This window comes from Stegastes partitus, unplaced genomic scaffold, assembly GCF_000690725.1.
Source record: "Stegastes partitus isolate 25-593 unplaced genomic scaffold, Stegastes_partitus-1.0.2 Scaffold394, whole genome shotgun sequence".
Taxonomy (NCBI): Eukaryota; Metazoa; Chordata; class Actinopteri; family Pomacentridae; genus Stegastes; species Stegastes partitus.
In genome coordinates this window covers 374,715-396,583 of record NW_007578125.1, presented here as the reverse complement: position 1 = coordinate 396,583, position 21,869 = coordinate 374,715, and the positions used below count along the sequence as shown (strand labels likewise).

General features: G+C 40.8%; 1 protein-coding gene across 2 annotated transcripts in view; it reads left to right on the top strand.

Moving 5' to 3' along the window:
• The first annotated feature begins 1,848 nt into the window (after window positions 1-1,848).
• The window catches only part of znf236 (zinc finger protein 236), a 68,980-nt gene continuing 48,959 nt past the window's right edge, over window positions 1,849-21,869 (top strand). For both annotated transcript variants that reach the window (XM_008285286.1, XM_008285287.1), the window contains exons 1-9: window positions 1,849-1,923; window positions 3,161-3,300; window positions 7,862-8,026; window positions 8,124-8,302; window positions 8,832-8,962; window positions 13,520-13,692; window positions 19,354-19,476; window positions 20,727-20,900; window positions 21,617-21,794. In XM_008285286.1, coding sequence (XP_008283508.1) covers window positions 1,872-1,923; window positions 3,161-3,300; window positions 7,862-8,026; window positions 8,124-8,302; window positions 8,832-8,962; window positions 13,520-13,692; window positions 19,354-19,476; window positions 20,727-20,900; window positions 21,617-21,794 — 1,315 coding nt within the window. In that variant the 5' untranslated portion in view covers window positions 1,849-1,871. The remainder of the gene's footprint in view (window positions 1,924-3,160; window positions 3,301-7,861; window positions 8,027-8,123; window positions 8,303-8,831; window positions 8,963-13,519; window positions 13,693-19,353; window positions 19,477-20,726; window positions 20,901-21,616; window positions 21,795-21,869) is intronic.

The window sequence follows — 21,869 nt, the reverse complement described above, 5'->3', positions numbered from 1 at the left end:
TCACTACAAGTCAAGTGGCTGACTTCCCCTCTTTGGAAACAAAGAAAAAATACAGGCAAGAGTTGTGGCTTTCTACCTGTAGGCCGTTCTTAGGGAAAAAAAATGTTGCTGAGGCAATCAGGCTCACACAGAATGATTTACGTCCTGCTAAAGATACATCCACACAACAGATGGGCGTCTATTTATGGGCACGATAATATGTTAAAGTTGCATTAGTGTGCGTTTGAGTTTTGTCAGGATTATTATACTACAAAGAAACTGGAGTGCATGTGCTATATTTAGCACATACCTACTGTATGCAACTTCCCTGGTATTCTATTTCTATGACACCTGAAAACTCATCAAGCATTTGAGCCATGCAGGAATTATTTATACTTGGTCACTAAGCAAATAGAATCAATTAGCCTCTAAAGTATATTCTTCTGTGTTTGGGTTTCAGCCACTCAGAACATCCATATTCCTGTGTTTTTTCTCCATCTTAACACACAGCGCCGCTCCACCGTGCTAGCCTATAAACAGATTTCCTAATCATGTGAGTCGAAAATATGAGCTCTCTTGGCTTCCTGTCATTGTGGAGGAATCAAGGTGGTGCTATCAACACCAACACCGGATTATAAACAGACAAAGCAAATGAGACATGGATCTACTAGCAGCCAGCCTGAGCATATTTGCATGGGTGTGTTCTAAACTGTCTTTTAGTTAGTCGTGATACAAGAATGTAAAGCTTAAAGACTGGGCAGGATATTCACCACATGGACCATACTCAGTCGTTCAGATCCTGAGGAGATCTAACGGGGAAACAGTCTTTTGGGCAGTTGAGATCAGTAATGCAGTCCCCCTTTGTCAGCACAATCAGCTTGTTGGTATCCCCAGGACTATTGGCCCATAAATGAGCGAAGCTGTTCATAACTCATTGCCTCCCTCTGCTGGTGTTAATGGACAGTAAAGTCATTTTACAATGTGCCTCTGCTACCTTCTTGAAAAATCAATAGGATATTGTCTATGGTACTTAATTGTGAGTTCAAAACTAATATATCACACTTTATGATATTTTAATGTCTCATAATCTAAACGGACTTCAACTATGGCAGTGGTGAGTATAGTGGCCTCATCATACAGTACTTTATGGTAGATGTATAACCTATGGTATCAGAAATATTACACTAGTCTCTCCACAGATACTTAATCTGTCAGTGGCAATCAATATTTCATATAATTGTTGTGCTTTCTCGACTGTGATACTAGAATTTCCAATAAGTATTTCTTTTATGCTTATTAAAAAGTATACGATTCCTGAACTATATTACTTTTTAAAAAGTACATAACGGTCAGTAAATGAGTAATTTTCCCTTAATTTGTATTTTTTGTTTGGGTATCAATGACAATAACATAGTCAGTAAAATGTCATTATCTCAATTTATTCTACTTTTTTGTCCTTGTTTGACTTCATTTTTTTTGGTTAGCGCTTGGTATTTGTTTGTTAGTTTCATATTTTTCGTTGTGTTTTAGTTTTCGGACATGTAAACCTTAATATTTTACCTCTGGCAACCTGTTGAGTGTAAATACACAGAATGCTTGATGGCGGCACTAATGGCGCCAACATTGTTCTAATGCCCATACCATAAAATAATTCCGTAAATTTTAATTCTTAACCACGAAGTAGTGTCCTTTCTCTCTCAGTAAACGAACAAAGTTGCTGGTTTTTGTGTGTACCTGACGCTGCAAGTACAACAAACCAGTCGGTAGATGTCTCCCTTGTCCGCGCCGCCGTGTGTGTGTGTCTTCATGGGGGCTCTGCTGTCTACAGATGACCGAGTCGCCATTTTGAAAAGCAAATCGTTCACAGCACACCCGCCCTGAGTACTGGAACTATGCCGCGGGGCCGGCCTCGCAAACTGAGAGTTAAAAGCAGCGACGAAACAGGTAACAAGTACCAAAATGCAAGGAATAAAAATACAGATTATGGGCTATCCAAATAACCCGCTATTATTTTGCCAAACATCTCCGCAGCTTATATAATAACACTTCAATGTAGTGTATATAGTCCCCGGATATAGTATTGCGAGTGGGCTTTGCTTTGTACGGCGAAGGAGTGATTGAGGCGGAATGATATTAATAACATTTCGGTGGCTCTTCTTATTGGCTTCCAGTCTAAATTGGTGTCCGCGAGGAGAGGAGCGCCGGTGTCATGTGGCGCCAGTTAATGTGCGCTTTTTTACGTATAGTATTTATTTATTAGCATTTCCTTGTTAGCTTGTTGTTGCTAACTAGCGCGCGCCTTGCTACCGTTAGCTTCCCGGCTAGCATGCTAAAATGTTCCCCCATTGTTATTTTGGATTCCGTGAAAGGCGCTGCAGCGACGCTGTCCAGCTGCTGATGGTGATCCATCGGAACAAGTTGTCACAGTCACAAAACGACACGACCTAAACACGGCTTTAAATCGTGTCGTTGGGATGCATTTGTGGCTGCATTTTTGATATCATCGGAATACGGTGTTTGGCACAGTTGTCACGACACGGTAGCAGTTTTAAGTTAAACCGTGCTGCACCACGTGACTCCGTTTATTCATGTCAACCAGTTTATAATAAACCTTGTATTGTGTGAAAATGACGATCGGATCATTTATCGATAAACTGTGCACATACTGTCCTAACACTGCCATTGACTGTGGCAGCCACGATGGGCGTGGGGAAGCAAACTGTTGAATATCAAGTTGTGTCACCCAAACAGGCTCACAGTCTAATTCATGTTTCTCTGCATAAGAGTGTACATGAATCAATACACATCTGTCAAACATGTAAGCTAAAAGAGAGAGAAATCACTATGTATAATATTTAAAATGTTTAAAATGCCATCTGAAATAATACAACCCTCGATTTTCCCTTATAAATAAAAAATCACCTACAAAAACCTCACTGTTAGATGTGTTCATTATAATCACCATCTGTTGCTACTTTGAGAATCAAAAGAGAAGAAGGTCATGATGTTGTGTGTGAGAAGCTTCTGGTTTTAGATTTTATTTTCTTTTTGCAAGCAAAGCCAGCAAACAGCACATGTACGAGGCTCGTGGCCATGCCGGCTTCAGTTATTTTTCACAATAGGAAGCCTCTTGAACCACGTTAAGGAACTCAAGTGTCCACTCTCCTGTGCTTCTCGCCAGATGCCGACTCCAGTGAAAATAAGGCTGAAAGTTTCAGCGATGGAGAGCTCAAGGATAAGAAGTGCTCTATCTGCTCCCAGATCTTCACCACTGAGAGCCAACTGCAGAAGCATCTCCGCGAACACGAGGTCAATGACAAGGTAAGTGCAACGTGGAAGTGTGTGCATGCAGTCGGCAGAGTCTGCTGACTCTCTTCATCAGCTTTTGCATGTTTTCTTGCGTTTGTATCTATCTTATGGTTGTCAGTCGCAGATAGTAACCAGGGAGAATCAAAGTATTATTAGCCACTAGTTCTCATTACTTGTCAACTGTTTGATGAAAGTTTCCAGGATTCCAGCTGATGTACCTTCAATTTGGTTGAGCATAATTGAACTGGTAGAGGTATGATCTGTTAGGCAGTTGGCCTGTTTTGCATTACTTTCCCAGCTACAACAAAAATGTGCTGCTTTGTCGGGACTCTCCACCTGATGCTTCCACCTGAGTTTGGAGCAGGCGCTGAGGATAACAGACCTGCTGTGGTTTCAAAGCTGCGGCGGATGACAGTGTTCCAGCCACAGGTTGGATTTGAGCCAAGCTTGTGGCTTAACTTTAAAGCTGGAGGTGCCCTGGATTTTTCAGCTCAGATGATTTTTAACAATGTGGAAATTTAAACCTGCTATAGATTAGATGCTGTTGTCTCAAAACAGGTCTCAACTCTAGTCTGCTGGGTGCAGTATTTTGCTTCCAAAGCTTCTGGGATGTGTTATTACCAGCAATGTGAGAGGCAGACTCTTTACTTCATAAGACACATCTGGGAACTATTACTAACTCTTGCTTTCTTACATCAGAGCTACACAGTATTTGTGTTGTTGCGTGTTTTTCTCCCTGATGCTTGTTCATATCGACAACGTAGATGGAGACAGTTTAGTTGAGCTGATTTGAATGAACTGCTTCTAAATATAACAATGGAAAATGCTGAGACTTGATGGTGAGTTATGTATGACTTGTGCATGTCTGGGAACCACTAAAGTGCAAACGTGCAGCATGTTTCATTGCTACTGAACTTTGTGGTTGAAGGAGATATTGTGGTACAGTGTGACTGCAGTGTGAAAAAATAAATCAATGTGTAGTATTTTCATTCATTCTTAAGATGTTGGAACTCATTGATAGAGATAGATCGATTGTCACCCAGGTTAATTATGGGATCCAATATTTAGCATTTTTATGATTATCGACATTTAATTAAAAAAAAAAAATATTTCCAATAAAATAAAAGCATTTTAAAGTGCACTATTATGGCTCTGATCCACCCTTTTAAACAATGTCCTTCCTACAGCACTATCTGATTGGGTACACATCATTAATAATAGCTGAAAGATGTTTGTTGAAAATGATTTACAATTAAATATATTTTAACCATTAACAAAGGAATTTAAATAAAGTTCTGTGTTGGAATTTGTGCACTTTAAAATTTTGAGGGCAAGATTTTAATTTTTACTGCAAGCGGTTTGCTAAAAGTTGGTATCGGCCCTGAAAAGATCATATCGTTTGACTCCAGTTATTGATAAGATCATCGTAAGTATGTGAGCAGCTACCTCAGTCATAATAATGGATTTCTGCATTTGTGGTCCGTTTCTATTGTTGTGGCTGTGCAAAACATTTATGGCAGAACTAAAGCTGAAATATCAGTTAAAAAAAAGGGATGTTTGTATGAGTTTCCATGATCTCTTCCCATATTTTATGCTCCAGCATTGGAAAGTCCTAAAATACATATCGCCGTCTCCCAGAAATGTTAATCATCATAACGAGCATCCTCTGAGTCATCAGACGAGCCAGAGAATGTTTTAATTTTTAGATCACGTACGTACTTTGTAATATATGATAATAATCATGCGTGGAAATTTTGTGTGAAGGATGTTTCTGTTTTGGATGACTGCTCTTGGTTTAGGCTGTATGCTTGGACAGATTGATGCAGGAACCGAGTGCTTCAAGATGCAACAAGTGGTTTTTGTCAGGGAATGTTTTGTCTTTCATTCATAATGCAGGATCACACATAGAGAAAAAAAACGTGCTTCATGTTGAGTAATGAAAGTTTTGATAGTTAATAATTCACTGGTTACCCCTTAAGTTGCAAAGTTCGCTCCGTTTGTCATCCATTTAAGGCGTTAAGCAACACACATCTCCTTCCCCTTATGCTTGCTTTCAATCACGCTGTCTCTCTGCCGTATTTCCTCTTTCATTCTCACATAATCACAAGCTGGGTTTCCCTACATTGTCAAGCCAACTTGAAGTGAATGTTCGAAATGCTGCAAAAAACTGGAAATTGGGTTTGTTTCCATTACTGCCTTGGAAGTGAATAAACTAGGCTGTGTAGTGCCATCAGAAGGTGGCAGCATAGGCTACGTTACACAAGGTTGTAATAAAAGTAGCAGAAGAAACCAGAGAGAAAACTAGAGGCCCATCTCATTTTTCAATTTTGATCCTCTTTTCCTCCTCTGCCCTCCATCCTCCTGCCTGTGACCCAGAAATCGATCTTAGTGCATATCGAGGAGATTGATGCACAAGTGTATCCTCGCTGTGTCCTTTGCTAAAGTCTTTCTGGCACCGATGATGTATAGAAGAGGCATGGCACACAGCTGGAATATAGAAACCATGCTGGGAGCAGGACTGACAAATGTGTCTATGTAACACATACATATACATATATATATATCACTCAGTCAGTGCGCTTGTATACAGAATGCATAGATATGACTCGGGGTACATGTCCACAAGATCCATTATTCCAACACCTCCTACTTATTGTCCATGTAAGCGGCGATGCAATGCGTTCTGGTGGAGTCACGATGCATTTCAAGAGACGGTGTCTCATTGCCTGCTCCCCATTTGCATAAGGTTGAGGCTACTTTATGCAAATCAGGGGTGTCCAGCTGCCACTTACCTCCAAAAAAAACTTTTAACAAATCATTGTTAATGTAAAATGTAGGCAGATTCATGTGGCTTTGTTGCTTTTATCTCGCTTGAAGTGTTTGGAAACTTTTGCTGTAATATAGGCAAAAATGTCCAATGAATTCAGGGGCAGACAGCTCAGGATTGAAGCGTTCGTCCAGTGGAGTGCAGCCAGTGTTTGTGTGGATGTAGGAAGGTGGAATATCTTATGGTTTCCTATTGGAGAGCACCAGTCAATCATTTATCGTGATGCTACCTAGAGGTATGCACACCGGGCGTCCAATGCTGGGAAGCAGCGTGATCGTTAGTTTCCTAAAAAGTCCAAGTACGTTGACTTGCTGCACATGCATGCAGCAAAGTTGTTCAAGTGGACTCCAGCGGACTAGAAAAGTGGTGTTGTAACTACAGCTATACGTCTGTGGGTATCCGCAGCTGTCTGTGTTTGCGTCTGCAAGGGACTGTAATCGAGGCTTAATAAATAAATGCATGCTGTATGCTGTCATGAACATTTATGCTCCTCTGACAGCGATCGTAAAACACAGTGGTAGACTGTAACCAAACAATAAACGGACAGACGATAATACTATTCCACATGTCATATGTAATCGTTGTTTTAAAACAACAGCTCTTAAGCAAAGAATATCTCATTTTCTTGAACGCCCTTTGCCTCAACTCCTCTCTCCTCATGTCTCTTCCCTGCCATCTCTGCTTGCATCTTTTGATAAGAGGGACTAAGAAGCAATGAGAGGCGTTAGAGAAAGAAATCGACGATGCCCAAACAGAGAAATAGGAAGGGACAGTTGTTTACTGACTGCTAAAACAGTTTAAAGAAGGAGAAGAAATCAACACAAGTTTGGCCCACGAAGAGAAAAAATGGTGAGATATTTTCATGATCTGTTTTCAGTGGAGCAAGTAAATATTATTTAATGTCAGCTGCAATTGGATATGTTTCATGGTGTCTGGAGGTGAAAACGATAAAAGAAGAAAATGTTAATCATTTATGGGAGTTTAATGTTTGCTATGCCTTATTTGGAAAAAGGTGTTTCCATCTCCCATTAGGCGCATTAACTATTTTTTGAGAAAAGGCTTAAAAAAAAAAAAAAAACTCTATAAGCAAGCATTAAAATTGGTTGTTTTTTAGTTTTAGTTTGTTGTTTATGTTCCAGTGCACATAAAACATGGCTGCAGATAGAAGAAGGGATTAGGTTCTTTGTTCCATGCTATCAACAGGAATGCTGGAGTGACTAAAATCTCTCTTTGGGTTTAAGGAGGGAATATTGAGACCCTACATCTCCCCCTTTGCCGGCACTCCCGTGCTTTTTTTTTTTTTTTTTGGGCCATTTCACTTTCAAGGCCAGTATCTTCACCTTCATTCTCCCCAGACTGAAGAGCTGTCTGCCACTCTGAGTATGTCAGCACTGCTCTCAGCCTTCTACAGATTCAGAAAGTATTTTGAAATGAAGGCAGCTGGCTCCTTTAATAGAAAGGGGACCTAATATTGGTTCCATTTCTGCCTTATGGGAAATATTTATTTTGATGTTGCCTCTTAATAGGTAATACTTGTGCAGTCATTTTCCTCTCCGTCCGTCTCTTTCTCCCTCTCACTCTCTCTGCAACAGAAATGCTTTCTTGAAGTAGCTCAGTGATTGAGATGCAGTCAGGACTGTCTCCATTTGTCTTCAACAAGAGTAATAACAGTAACAAGAACAACAATGCAGAGGGAGACCTTTTACAGTTGCATTACTCACTACACACTTCTCTCTCTCTTTGCAGCCTCACCGATGTGACCAGTGCTCACAGACGTTTAACGTGGAGTTCAACCTCACGCTACACAGGTCCACACATACCACGTCTGACTTCACCTGCCCCGTTTGCAATAAAAGGTTCTCCCGCATCGCCAGCCTCAAATCCCACATCATGCTGCACGAAAAGGAGGAGGTAAACCGCCTCGTCAGTCACACTTTCTTAGCGTATAAAAAAACAACTTTGATTCTCTCGTTTGACTCCTCTGTTTGTTTTGTTTCTGTTATTGCAGAACTTGATCTGCACAGAGTGTGGAGATGAGTTTGTTCTCCAGAGCCAGCTCTCTCTGCACTCGGAGGAGCACCGTAAGGAGCTCTCGGGCATCAGGGTGTACACCTGCAAGACCTGCGACAAGGAGTTCAAGACGTCTGCGCAAATAAAGGAGCACATGAAGAGTCACATCAAGATGAGGTCAGACGGGGCTTCAGATGCCGATTTACCACATTTGACCGAGTTAAGAGAAAAACAGCAAAGGGTTGAATAAATCCAACGGCCGTTTGAAGGCACCGTGAGCATTTTGCTCCACCGATTGTACCCTCAAATCAGTTCAAAACCACAAGGAGAGTATAAAAAATAGTGAATTTTGAAAGCAATGTTTAAGTCTGTGGAGAAATAACTCAGTTTTCCTACTTAATTTATTTCCACACTGATTTTGTTAAATGTATAATATCAAACACGCCAGACTCTACGATGTGAATATTGTAAGGTGATCCAGCACAATTTCATGTCAGCAGTTTCCATCACATGTACAATTTGTGCGTACTTATATACAAACATTTGGAAGAATGTTAAGAAAATCCTAATGAGTAATCAAAGAGTTACATGCCTAAATCCTGTTCAGGATAATACATGTGTACTATGTGGTAATGTTAATGGATCTTTGTCTTCCCCTGTTGCATACAAAAACTTCTTTTTTTTTTTTTGTTCCCTTCCTTCACAGGCCGCTCACCTCTAGTTCCAGAAACTACAAGAAAAACATAGACCGTAGTGGGTTCACAAACAGCTGTCATCACTGTGGAAAGGCTTTCAAAAAGCCCAGCCAGCTTGTCAGACACATACGAATACACACAGGTGAGTGAGATGGACAGAAATGAGGTGAAATGTGCAGCTTATAGAGCTCTAATGCACATTAGGTGATTTATGTTCAGAGGAATTACTGCAGGAAAAAGTGCCGGAATCCATCAGCCACCTGATCTAATTGTCCCATATAGGCCATCTAATTAATGAATATGGGATGTCATCTACTACAAGGAGCAGGAAGGGTGCTGTTGCTATAGACACAGTGGGTTACACTGCTCTTTATCTCTTTTACATTGTTGAAAGATGTGTATACAAAATTAGTAGGGGTGCAACGATACACAAAATCGACGGTTTGGTTCGGTTTCATATGTTTTCGATACAAAAAAAAAGAGAAATTGCCTTGCCATTCTTACTTGTTTTTGAAGAATTAAATGTATGTGCTGTGCAAACTTAGCACTATATAGAACATAAACAATGCCATATAAGAAATAATAGTAATAAAAAAAATTCATTTATCTGATGGAGAAATCACCCATCTGCTGTAGTACATTCTTAGCAGCAGAGTATATAATACAAATAAATTGCTCCATACAAAATAAAGCTGTATGATGTCCATCTTCTGGGGTATAGTCTCAGCAGCATATTAAACAAAAACAGCTCCTTATAAAATAAATCACTCTCTGATGGAGCTTCTGGAGTGCTAATGGCTGTCTAAATGACTCGGGTAAAGTTTGTACCATGTGTGCTGCTTGTTGTTTTTGTCTGGTTCCACTTGTTTTCATGCCAGGGTGATGTCGTTGTAAATGTGTGTTCATGCTTGTTGTATTTCCACTGACGTAGTTTAGCATCGTGTTACACTTGCAACACACTGCTGTATTTCTGTCTACGACTCGCTTTCCATCAGGGTCACACTTAACACCAAAACCAAAGTAGTCCCAGACGCGAGATCTGAAGGACGGTGGAGGATCTTCGACTTCAGTTAAAGCATTAGCCATGTTGCAACGAGCTAGCCTCGTATATAGCCTCTGTCTCAGCAGTTTGGAATGAATTGGTGTGGGAGATGCGCGCACTCAGTGGATCTGCGTTCGACAATGCAGCCGAGAGTAGTCGAGCACAGATCCACTGAGGACAGAGCGCTTAGTCAGAAGTTGATTAAAAAAATATGAAATTGCGTTTTGTTCGATTAGTAGGGCATACCATACCGAGACCACTGTATCGAACGGTTCGATACAGATACATGTCGTTGCACCCATAAAAATCAGCTACCATAAGTTTGTTTTTTGCTGTGTGCTATTCGATGTACAGGTAGCACTGACTCACTTCCCTCTTCACAAATCTGGAAAACCTGAAACCAAACTGTAAAGCCTTCCAAATCCTGCCCCAGTACATGCATATTGTTAGATACATAATGGGCTGCAACTCGAGCCTTGTTTTTAGTCTATGGCTTCGAAAGCTAGGATGTAAGTATGTCAAATTAACTATTTCAGCTCCTTTTGGTGAAATCTGCAATAGTGAGATTGCAGAATGGTTTGTACTTTATTCTGCAACGCTGACACACACATACATGCTTTTTGATGCTCCTTGACGACTTGCACAGGCCAACCTGACATCATCGTGTCAAGGGGCTTGTGTTTTATAGCAAATACCCTAAAACACCTACAACATGAAAACTACTGCCATGTGAAATGACGAACACTGATCGTCTCTTTGCAATGTACTGCTTCAAAACCTTGGGTCTTAGCATCAAAGCACACACCCCCGCATAGCAACAGCACCCCCCGATGCCGGTGGCCCCTGCACCCTGCCACATAACAAAAACTGCTCCGGAACAGCTTGAGAAAGGCAACTAGGTGTCTAAGGTGTTGAGCTGGCCTCCATCCACCCTAGATCCCAAACTAATCAAGCAATGGATACACCAACAAGATGACTATTCCACAGAGGTCTCACCCCATAACTCACAAAAATGGCCTCCACAATAGTTTTGATTTGTCCGTCAATCCTTCCATTTAATACTCCGTTCACTGTTGATCCAAGAGTTATGTTTGAGAAACTAATGCCATTGTTTCGTTGTTTACTTTTTAGCTTCATATCCAATCTGCTATTACTATTAGTTTTTCTTTTTTTCCCCCTCTCTGCTTGGTAAACACTTGCCCACTATCAAACATCTGCAGCTGGTCATGTGTTAAAATTTGTAAAAGTTCCCAACCCTAGTTATAAAACTCTGTTTATGAATTTGGGAGCTGCAAGTTATAGAAAACCTGCCAACTTTTTCTAAAGTGTGGGTGGATACAGGCACTGGGTTGTAATTGATAGGGGGCTCAGTAGTGTGCTGTGATTGCAGCAGGAGACCTTACAGATGTGTGGTGGGTGGTGTTGTCACAATCAGGAAAGTTACCAGTTCTGTTCTTTGATTTAAAGTTTTTTTTAATTGCCCCTAAACAGAGTTTTAGGCAGTTTTACATAGTCTTACCAAGATAATGAATTTGGTATGATACCTGCCTAATATCACCTAAAACATCAGGGAAAGTAATGGAATGTCAGACTTTTTTCAATTTTGACAAGACAAACAAAAAGTTTTTGAAGGTGTCAGTTATTGTACCAAAGTCTGTTCTTACATTTTCATATCCAAGCCAGACTGGAGGAACTCTTCCTTAAAATCAGCTCACATGTCTCAGTGATGTTTATAAAAGGTTAATTCCTTGCAGAGCCATACTTCAGTGCATAATGTAAGTTAATCATTTATAGCTGTTGCTGTTGATCAGCATACTTCTGAAGTATTTTTGGCCACTTGTACACTGTAGTAACGCTGCCAGTGTAAGCCCTACGTTTGCATACCGAGATGTTTGCCACATTGTTGAGTTAGCTTAAAAAAGATAAAGCCAAATTTAACTGTGGTCGTCAAACTCAGATGCTAAAAAAATGTTACTTCGCACTTTGGCATATTTGAGAACATGGGCATAACGGACAATAATTATATAATCTATCACATTCCCAAGGGATTGGCATCTGGCAAAAGATTACGTGACATTCTCTTGGGGCAGAATCACAGTCCACAATCTGAATCACAGTGCTCCCCACGGATTTACTTGTGTAATCACACCATTAGTTGTGCATATGGTTGCCTGGACACAAAAGCCTGCCACTTCAACTCAAGGCTTAAAAAAAAAAATCTCTGCATCCTGTTTTGGCTTTGATTTTATTCTGATAGGTCTGATTCTTTCCACCGTGTAAGACTAGCTGGATAATTGGTATTGACCACTGTCAGATAGCACGGAGCCACACAAGAAGTAACTATCTACATTCAGTCAGTAGCTAATTCATGGTAACTCCTCTTTCAGGATGCTCGCTGCAATCTTTCGTCAACCAGGCTGTCTTTAATTTACAAAATAAGTAACACCTTCAAGCATCGTCTAGATTGTGTCACAACAAATCATGACGTGTTTCCTGTGAAAGTCAGATTAAGATCATCCAGGATATAAGATCTTTAAAATCTCTGAATACGTCAGCATGTCTCCTCTATGTGAAATAAGCCATATTTTGCTTTGCATACCTGTTTCGTCTGTGGTTGGTGAGCAACAGCGCTTGTGTTTTCAGCCATGCCTCTCGTTTTGCCACCATGAAAGTACAAGGTAGCTTATGAGAGCAAAGAAAAAAAAAACACACCACTATGCCTGCAGGGAGTGCAAACACACACACTAAACTCAGGAAATACAGCTTCTATTACAACACTGTCATTCTTCGAACACTAGCAGTAATAAAAAGGGGTATAGTGCCAATTTAAAGGCAGGGCATTGCTTTAATTTTGTGGTATCAGTACACTGTCTCAACACTACCATCCTACTATACAGCTGAAGTCTTATACTGGTCTTCTCTAACTAGACTCACTCTTGTTTAAGTTCTCTAGTTTAACTCAATCTGTTAGACCTAAAACGTTTTTAGCAGTTTGCTGTGTTTACCTTACATTTTGAAAAGACTGCACGTCTCAGCTCGACTCGTCACTCAGCTGTCACGAAGAGAGTTTGTGTGGGCAGAATTTTGATATGCCGTTTAAATCCTAATGTTCTCGCGGTGCCCTGCGATTGTTCAGCCGTCTGGTTTCAGGGTAACGGTAGCTTCCACCCACATTTTGTTTACACATCATCCACATATTAATTTATTTGGTTGGCGGACTGGTGGGATGACTAATGGCGGATGGAGCTGATTTGTCTTCGCTTCGAATCTCCAGCAGACTTAAAGCTGATGAGGTGAAGAGTCGCTTAGGGAGACTAAACACACTCAAACACACAAAATCCCACTCACACACATTATGCCTCATTTTCTCTCTTTCTCACTTGTGTGCAGAGAAGTTGGCAAGGATTCAACGATGTATTTGAATCATGTTTATCTCAAGTTTTTGTTGAAATATTAAAGAAGAAGCAGAGTTTTGGCAAATACAAGCCTTTAAAACAAACCCTGCTTTATTAAATAATGATAATCAGTGTATCTAAAGCAAGCCCCCAGTATTTATCTTCTTCTTCATTCATTTAAATTACGTAAACTGCGGTTGTCATGAAAGTGTCATCAGTGTTTCCGATCTCCTGTTTGACCTGAACTTCTCCCTCTTTTCAGGTGAGAGACCGTACAAGTGCACGCACTGCGGCAAGGCTTTTAACCAGAAGGTGGTGCTGCAGACTCACATGGTGAGACACACGGGAGAGAAACCTCACCTCTGCATGTTCTGTCCCGCGTCCTTCTCCCAGAAGGGGAACCTGCACTCCCACGTTCAGCGGGTTCATTCAGAGGTAAGAGTGCAATAAAAAGACATGGAATAAAAGCCAAACTTCTGTTTTTAAGTTTGAGTTTACATTTTTTTCCCCCCTAATTCCTTTTCACATAGGAGCCTTAACCTACTTCTGTAACACTTTATTTAATGAAGAACGTTATTAAAATAGCCAAAGAACAATTTTGTAAACTAGAGATAGAACGATATGTTGTTGTTGTTTTAAGGCTAATACCGATGCTGATTATTTGTGATCAAAGCAGACCAATAACTGATTGTTGGAGCCGTTACGTTACGTTAAATCTTACATATTAACAGCATGATATTGCTGGGAACCTGGCATTCATACCTACATTACTTCATTTTTATGGATTACAATAGCTGAATATGTACTTATATACAATGGATGCCATATATTATTGTCAGACAATGGCAGGAATCCTGTTGTGTATGATTACACTTCTTTTGTGAAGGATTATGTACACTAGCAATCGGAGTGTTTACTGTGACATCAACAAGTTTGTCTCCTCTTATCCTGCAGTTATGTCGGCTTCTCTTTTTGTTAATTTCACTGTTCTATAACTTTTATTGCCCTCTAATGCCCAAATCTTGAAGTGTAATTTGTTATTGCTTTCCATCCACTGTCTCGGGCTAATCCACGGCTGCCTCTTAACTCAGCTGTTAGCAATAATCCACTGTGAAAGTAGGTAATTTAATGATTTGTGGTGATGACATTTGTATCGTGTTTAGTTGTTGTGGATTGCATCTCTGCCAGAGAGACCCGCCATTCAGGTAGATTGCTAAAATTAATCTTTAGGAAGATGTGACAGATATTTCAGACAGTGTACCACTGACAGCAAGCTTCTTAGCGATATCCTTAGCTGAGCACAGTCAGCAAAATAAATAAGTGACATATTCAGGTGTTTTCCTCAACAGGTAAACTTGTCATGCTTGTGGATGGTTACGGTGTTTATCACAACTTCAGCAATCTCTGCTACATCACCTTCAAAACACAGTTCTACTAGCCGGCAAATGTCCGTCCCTGTCTGTGCACAGTAGTTTTCAGTGCTGATTGGCTGTTAGGTAGTGGAACAGGTAGTTTGTTGGAAGGACAGAGTGGCTGCAGACAGAGAGAGGCAGCTGCATAGAAAACGCTAGAATAATGTTGCAGATCAGTCCAAGCCACTTAGTTTCCTATTTTTAGACTCCGATCTTTGTAATCAGTTAAAATTACGTGGATTGGATTACAAACACATAGTCCACCTGCAAAAGAAGGTGTTGAGATGGTTATTGCTTTTAAGTCAGGGATTTGCACGCATGCGTTTCAAATGTCTGTGATGCAGCTTGCTGTTACTCAGGTGAAATATCAGATACTTCCAGAGACTTCTCAGGCTGTTTCCCAGCTTTCTGTAATTCGGTATCATTTCTTTTATTCTGTTTTCCTAGATGTCAGCCTCCCTAAGTCACACACTGAATTGCCAGCCCTCCTGCCCAAAGCTTGTTACGTTCAATGCAGCAGGACACCTTGTCATATTCTTTCGGTCTGAAAGGAAATGAGATGAAATTGCAGTCCTTTGTTCCTCATTTGGTTTTTGTCTTTTGTAAGCGCTGCACAGAGAACACGTCTGATTTATTCCACCTAATTTAGCCTGGACTCTGGCCTCTCACGGTGCCCTCTCAATTCTTCGTGGCAAACTTAAGTGCTCCTAGTGCCAAACTGTGGTTAAAGGTCAAAAGAAGTACACATATCAAAGTCCTCCCGAGAAACCCTGCTGTTCATGTCAGCGGATGATGAGTTCTCCTGTGTGTAGGTGTCCATTTCTGGGGTCTGTGGATTGATAGTGGCAGTAATATCTAGTGTCTGGTTGATGACCAGTTTCAGCAGACTGGCTCAAGCCTGAACTGGGCTGTTCGATTGTAGAGCTACACAATGGTCTCCATCCCAAGAGATGCAGTAGGTCCATATTAATGGGTGCTCTACAATGGCCAGTGCGTGTACATTTTAACTAAAGGTTAGCAGACAACCCCATTCTCCACAGCTAGTGCCAGCTGAGAAATAAATGTACCATTTATTTTTTCACCACAGTTAGTCTATATCTTCTGAAACGTACCTTCCGAAAAAGTCAAAATTCTTTGTCATGGTGATCTGTTTGCTCATATAATGGAGCATTTTTCAACATACAGACTAAATTCCACACCTACACTAGAATAACAGGAAATTGGTGTTAATATATCAGTGCCTCGCTTTTGCTACTGCGGCGACGGCATTTTTGTGGTACTTCTTTTCTAATTGACTGCCTCTGACTAAAAAGCCTCACGCATGCTTTGCTGTAATCAGCAGCCAGGTTGAATCAGTGCATCGGAGTTCATATTTAATGCCTGATTTTGCTCTAATCTTTGTGCTCCAGAACAAACATGTTTGTAGGTGTAAGTTAAATGATGCATAAGCGTTTTCTTTCAGTAGTTCAACTGGTCAATTGACCTGCTAATTTGGTATTCAGTGTTTTTGTTGTTGTTGTTGTTGTTTTTTCTCTTTTTTTTGTCATTTCTTAATATAATACATTTGAACAAACTGAAGTGTGTTTTCTTACCGGATAAGATGATTGCATACTCTATGCTAAAAGCTGGCGATGGGGACAGTTGATTGAATTACTCTTGGAAAACCAAACGGCAGGGTCATTTGAATAATGCATCTAATTTTCACAAGTGTTCTTCAGTTTTTCTGTGCTGCGTAGAGTTTGTCCTTATGATTGACTGGCTTTATGAATAAATTATAGCCAGGAGTTATTGGCAATAGATTGCATGAGCAGATGCATGCTGAGGAGTCAGGGGAGTAAAATCATTGTGGTTACATTACAAAAAAGTGTTTGGTCATGTGGCTTGGTGGCATGTTGAGACAATAACACTTTCTGCATATAAATGGCATCTGTTAAGTAATGCATTAGCCGTACCAGAGGCGTGTTCTTAGTCTAAATTCTTTATTCTCCATCCTTTTGAAATGCTTTCAGCTACTCTACTTCAACTGATTGTGGTTCTTAAGATGCCAGGATACTGTGTAAAAACCACTTGGTGGGTGTTTGAATGACTTTGGAAACTGCCTCCGCCTCTAATCTGTGTACTTTAAGGGAGAGGGTTTGCTCAAACTTTCCAAAACCAGTAATGTGCTGTTCACAGCTACTTCACATCACGATTGGTCAGGTGGGCAGAGACATCTAAGGTGCAATGGTTTGGACTTCTCTCTCTCGTGTCATTGACCCTGACACAATCATTTCTGTTATGTTTCATGAGAACTTGAATGCCTTCCAGGAGTGATGTGCCTGAGAATGCTATTCTATTTTTTTGTGTTACTTTTATCCCAAGTTGACACCTTGCACTGCTTGTCAAGTTTCTTAAACCATTCCTTAGCAATTTTTGCAGTGTAGTAGGTTGCATTATCCTGCTGAAAGAGGCTGCTGCAGTCAGGGAATGCCATGGCCGTGAAAGGGTGGTTCGTGCCAGAGTATCATCCACATGAATGCCAGGACCCAAGGTTTCCCAGCAGGACATTGTCCACAGCGTCACACTGCCTCTTTCGGCTTGCTCCCAAGATATACAACACTTGGCTGTCGACACGTTGTTAAAAAAAAAAAGAAAAAAAAAAAAAAGAAAACGTGATGTAACAGACCAGGTCGCTTTTCTCTATCACTCCGTGGTTCAGCAGTCACCTGCCCATTACAGGCACTTTTAGCAGTGTTCAGCATGGGCACTCTGACCCATCTGAAGCTACAAGGCCCTACACACAGCAAGCTGCGATGCACTGTGTGTGTTCAGAGACCCTTCCATCATAGCCAGCAATAAGGTTTTTAGCAATTTGTGCTGCGGCAGCTTTTCCGTCAGATTGAACCACACGCGCCAGCCTTTGCTCCTGACATGCATCAGTGAGCTTCAGGCGCTCATTACCCTGCCACTGGGTCACTGTTTTTTTGTGTTTTTTTTTAATAACCACTACATAACGGGAATCCTACACAATATCCTTATTCTTGCATCAACTCCAAAAACAGACTGCTGACCCTTTCTGCCTAATATATCCCACTCCTTGACAGGTGTCATGGCAACAAGATAATACTTGTTTCCCTGTCACTGATTTTGATATTATGACTGATTGGTGTCCAATTTCTGTCATCTTCATCTTCCATAGACTTTCTGTGAGGATTTCTTTGTCAGTTTATTCATCTCTACTTCACTCTCTTCGCTGCTTCTTCGTATGATTCAGTTTTCCAACTCCGTCCCCTCGTTCACAGTCCTTTTCTCCCACTTCGTGACAACCACTACAAGAAAATTATAGTCCTCCTGTGCCCAACCGTCTTCCCTATATGTTTCACGCCAGTGTGCACTCATCGTTAACCCTAACACCTCTGATAACACCTTGCTTTCTCATATTCCCTCACACTCAAACAAACATACTTAAAATGAAATCCATCCAGAGACACCTTACTTTCCACACTTCCTGTGAACAATCAGTCCACTGACATCGATGTTCCACTTCACCAGAGGATGGTCACTCATGAAAAAGCAATCACACTTTTTTTTTTCTTCTTTTTTTTCAGTGAGATGCTCAAGTCTTATGGATTTCTTTTAACTGCTCTTAGGGTTTGTATTCATAAAGCATTTTTCTCTGGCAGAAAAGTGCAGTCTTCATGAACAAAAGAGCTTCCACACTGTACATGGGTTTGGTTTCTATGACAACATTATCTTGACCCCCATATCACCACTCTAACTGCCATTGTATGATAGACCAGCGTCGCCCCTTGTTGTGATCATTTCTGTCTGATATGTACAGCTCTGGATAGATGGACACGGCTAGAGCAAGTTTCTCCTCCATTTTCTCAGTTATCAGGACGACAGGTTCTGTCTCTGACTGGACACCTGAGAAGGAGCAACAGTGACAACGCTGGCACCTTTCTGACAAGTTCAGTGATTTTCAGCAAGAAGAGCTTTGGCTAAAAGACGGCAGGCGCAGTGCTAGGCAGCCTCAGTTGACTGCATTTGCTGTTGTTGGAAATAATTCCAAAAATATGCTGCCACAAAAACGCTACACGGACACTCAGCCTTGCATTTCAAATCATCTCTTTGGCATTTTTGACATCATCTAAAAGTTTTTCTTTCTTACTTCACTTACATGTTCGCTCATTTTCTAGGATTTTCCAGACACCAGAAGTTAAAACTCCACAAATCTGCCAAACACTGTCAAATGTCCTCACACCGGCTCAGGATTTTTTTTTTTTTTTACTTCCACCAAGTTCTCCAAAGGCATATTCAGCATAAACCCACAGATCCAAAGTTCCCCTGAGATTTTCTGTGGCCCCATCTGGCCATATTTCTAGAGGGGCCACTATCTGTAGCTCAGAAACTGAGCATTTTCTGACATACGTGGTTGTATTTATTAATCTCTGCCAATCACTGTGTGGAAAAAGAGATCTAGAATCCTGTATTCAACCTTCGATCTTGCGAGCCTTGTCAGTTAATACTGTCTCCACTGTGCGAAGCAGTAACATCAGTTCTGCTTCGTGAAAGAGGCATGGTTCTGCAACCTTGTATAATTAAAAACTCAAATACAGCTTTTGACTGAGCCACAGATATGGAAGCAAAACCTATCCATAGCAGCAAGCAGTAATGCCTTGTGTGTGTTTGTTTCCTCTTCCAGACCAAAGGGGTGCCACTGTTCCCATGCCTGGACTGCAGTTGCGTGTTTAAGAAGCTGGGCAGCCTGAACGCTCACATCAGCAAGATGCACATCTCTGTGATCGAGGTCCCTTCTAGCACTTCGGTAAGAGAGCAGCAAACTTAAAACGAAGCAAAACAGCAAAGAAAAAAAGCGAAGTTCAGCCCACCACCTGCTTTAACTGTGTTCAAGTGTACTCAGTCTTTTAACCGCCTGGATAAGGTTAATGAGACACGCTGCAGTCCTTGCTACAAAATTAGTTGGGATTTATGAGTTAGCATTTAGCGCACGTGTGTGTGTGTGTGTGGGTGTGTGTGTGTGTTTTAATCAGAGAAAAGGAGAGAGAGATAAAGCTCTAATGCTTTTTAAGTGCCGTATTAAAAAAGGTTACTTTGGCATGAATTTTGCTGGCAAGTTGTTGAATTTTTCATATTTTTATACGTTAGGTAATTTTTGTCATTTCTTTTCCCTGTGTTGCTTATTGCTCAGATAGCGCTCAGAATGAGATTTATTTAAAAAGTCATACAGAGCAGCAACAGCAGACAATCAAACGACTTATCACCCAAATCGATTCCTTGCTGGATTTACTTCTTAAAAGTCCTGCTTGATTTATCAGAGCTGGTAGCTTTAACTCAAACCTATTATTACTGCTAGTGTTTATGGAAATTTTGACTTTGATTTTATTCCAATCCAATCAATGCTTCGACTTCTGAAGAGAATTTTGCTCCTTAAGAAAAGGAGATTTTAAAAAAAGTCTCGCTCTTTACTGGTGGATAATAATGCTGTATTTTTTGAAAATAGCGCTTCAATACCTACTCAACTGCCAAAAACTCTAAAAGCTTCAGCCTAATTTACACTAAAAGAGCCGCAATCTCTTTCAGTTTTGTGCTGTTAAACAATTTTCCGTCTGCCATAAAGCAATCAAGCATAGTTTCTGCCAAATTCGACCTGGCACGTAGCCTAAAGTGCAGCATAGATGGTCTCTCTTGTTTACATCAATGGAAATTATGTGTCAACATTATTTTGTCATTAGCAGGTTACTAATTGCTACCTTTTATTTGCAGTTTTGAAATGCGGAATTGCTGTGTGCCTCACTCAGAACATAACCAATGTCTGTATTTATTTTATTGTCTTTCTTGAAATTATGTGTGTCTAAGTGTCAACGATTAAGACAAAGGCAGACGTTGACCTTTTGCTCAATAATAGCCAGTGCTTTGTTCATTTGATGCTTCAGGGAACCCCTAATAAATTTTAGTCAGGCCTGAATGTTGGCCTGTCCTGACCCTTTGTCACATCCTCGTTGTCTTTCCTACTCCCCGTCTTCTCTCTCTATTCCCCCTCCTCTCCTCACATAGGAAACGGAGGCATCAGGTCAAGCCCCGGCAGGGTCAGAGGGTGGCGAGGGGGTGACAGACGTCATTCAGCAGCTTCTCGAGTTGTCAGAGCAGGTCAGCGGGGAGACAGCCCAGCCCCAGCCTCCAGAACCAGCTATCGCCATGGAAACTGCCATTAACCAGGACATCCTGCAGGTAAGTGTCACTCGGCCACCTTAGATCATTGTAATCTCACGGCGTCACCTCTGCTCTGATGCCTAAATGTTACAAAAACTCTTTGTGCATACTTGCTAGCACCTCCAACAGACAAACACAAATACACAGTTCCATAAACACATTTCCAGTTTTAAATTCAGACAGCATAAAAGTCATGGAAATGATTTAAATGGGTATGAATATATTAAGTCACAGACAAAGACATGAAAAGGAGAAAAGTTTTCCATAAATCTACTAAAAAGTCTCTGAAATGATGTTTGTTTGACATCAAATGATACGATCTGTCATGTTGCTTTCCTTTGGTGACTGAATGGCAGGGTAGTGTGCTGGAAACATAATTTGTTCAGGAGAAAAAAGACAGTATTGTGATTTGGCACCAGGAAGCTGAGCATTACTGCACAGTTAAATGTAACCTTTTGGTCCCTAACATGGTATGATGGGATTAATGCTGAGGTTTGGTTTTGAATCACAGCTTTATTTTTATGGCCAAGTTTTTGCAACGATATTACGTGTCAGTGATAATAATAATAATAATAATAATATATGATTAAATTTTGTATTTTAAAGAACTAAGTAGCACACATTTGTAAGTTTTGCATTCCCTGAACAGTACTGTGTTACTTCTTTTGTTCAAATCCATTGCCCACACTTGGTGTGTATTTTACTTTTAAGCTGTGGCGCTTCTGTTCCTGCAGCAAGCGCTGGAGAACAGTGGGCTGAGCGTGGTCCAACCTCAGAGTGACGCCACATCCAGAGAGTCCCAGAACCAGACCAACGAAGGTGCCGCTGCGGAAAGCAAGAAAGTACAAGGTCCAGACAAACCAGCCAGAGAGAAGAAGAGGAGCATTTTTAAGAAACCTATACAAATGCCAGGTAGGGGCGGTAATGTGTGAGTAGAGTTTTGGACTTCATATGAATGAATGTTCATCTGGTTTGGGTGATGTCTTT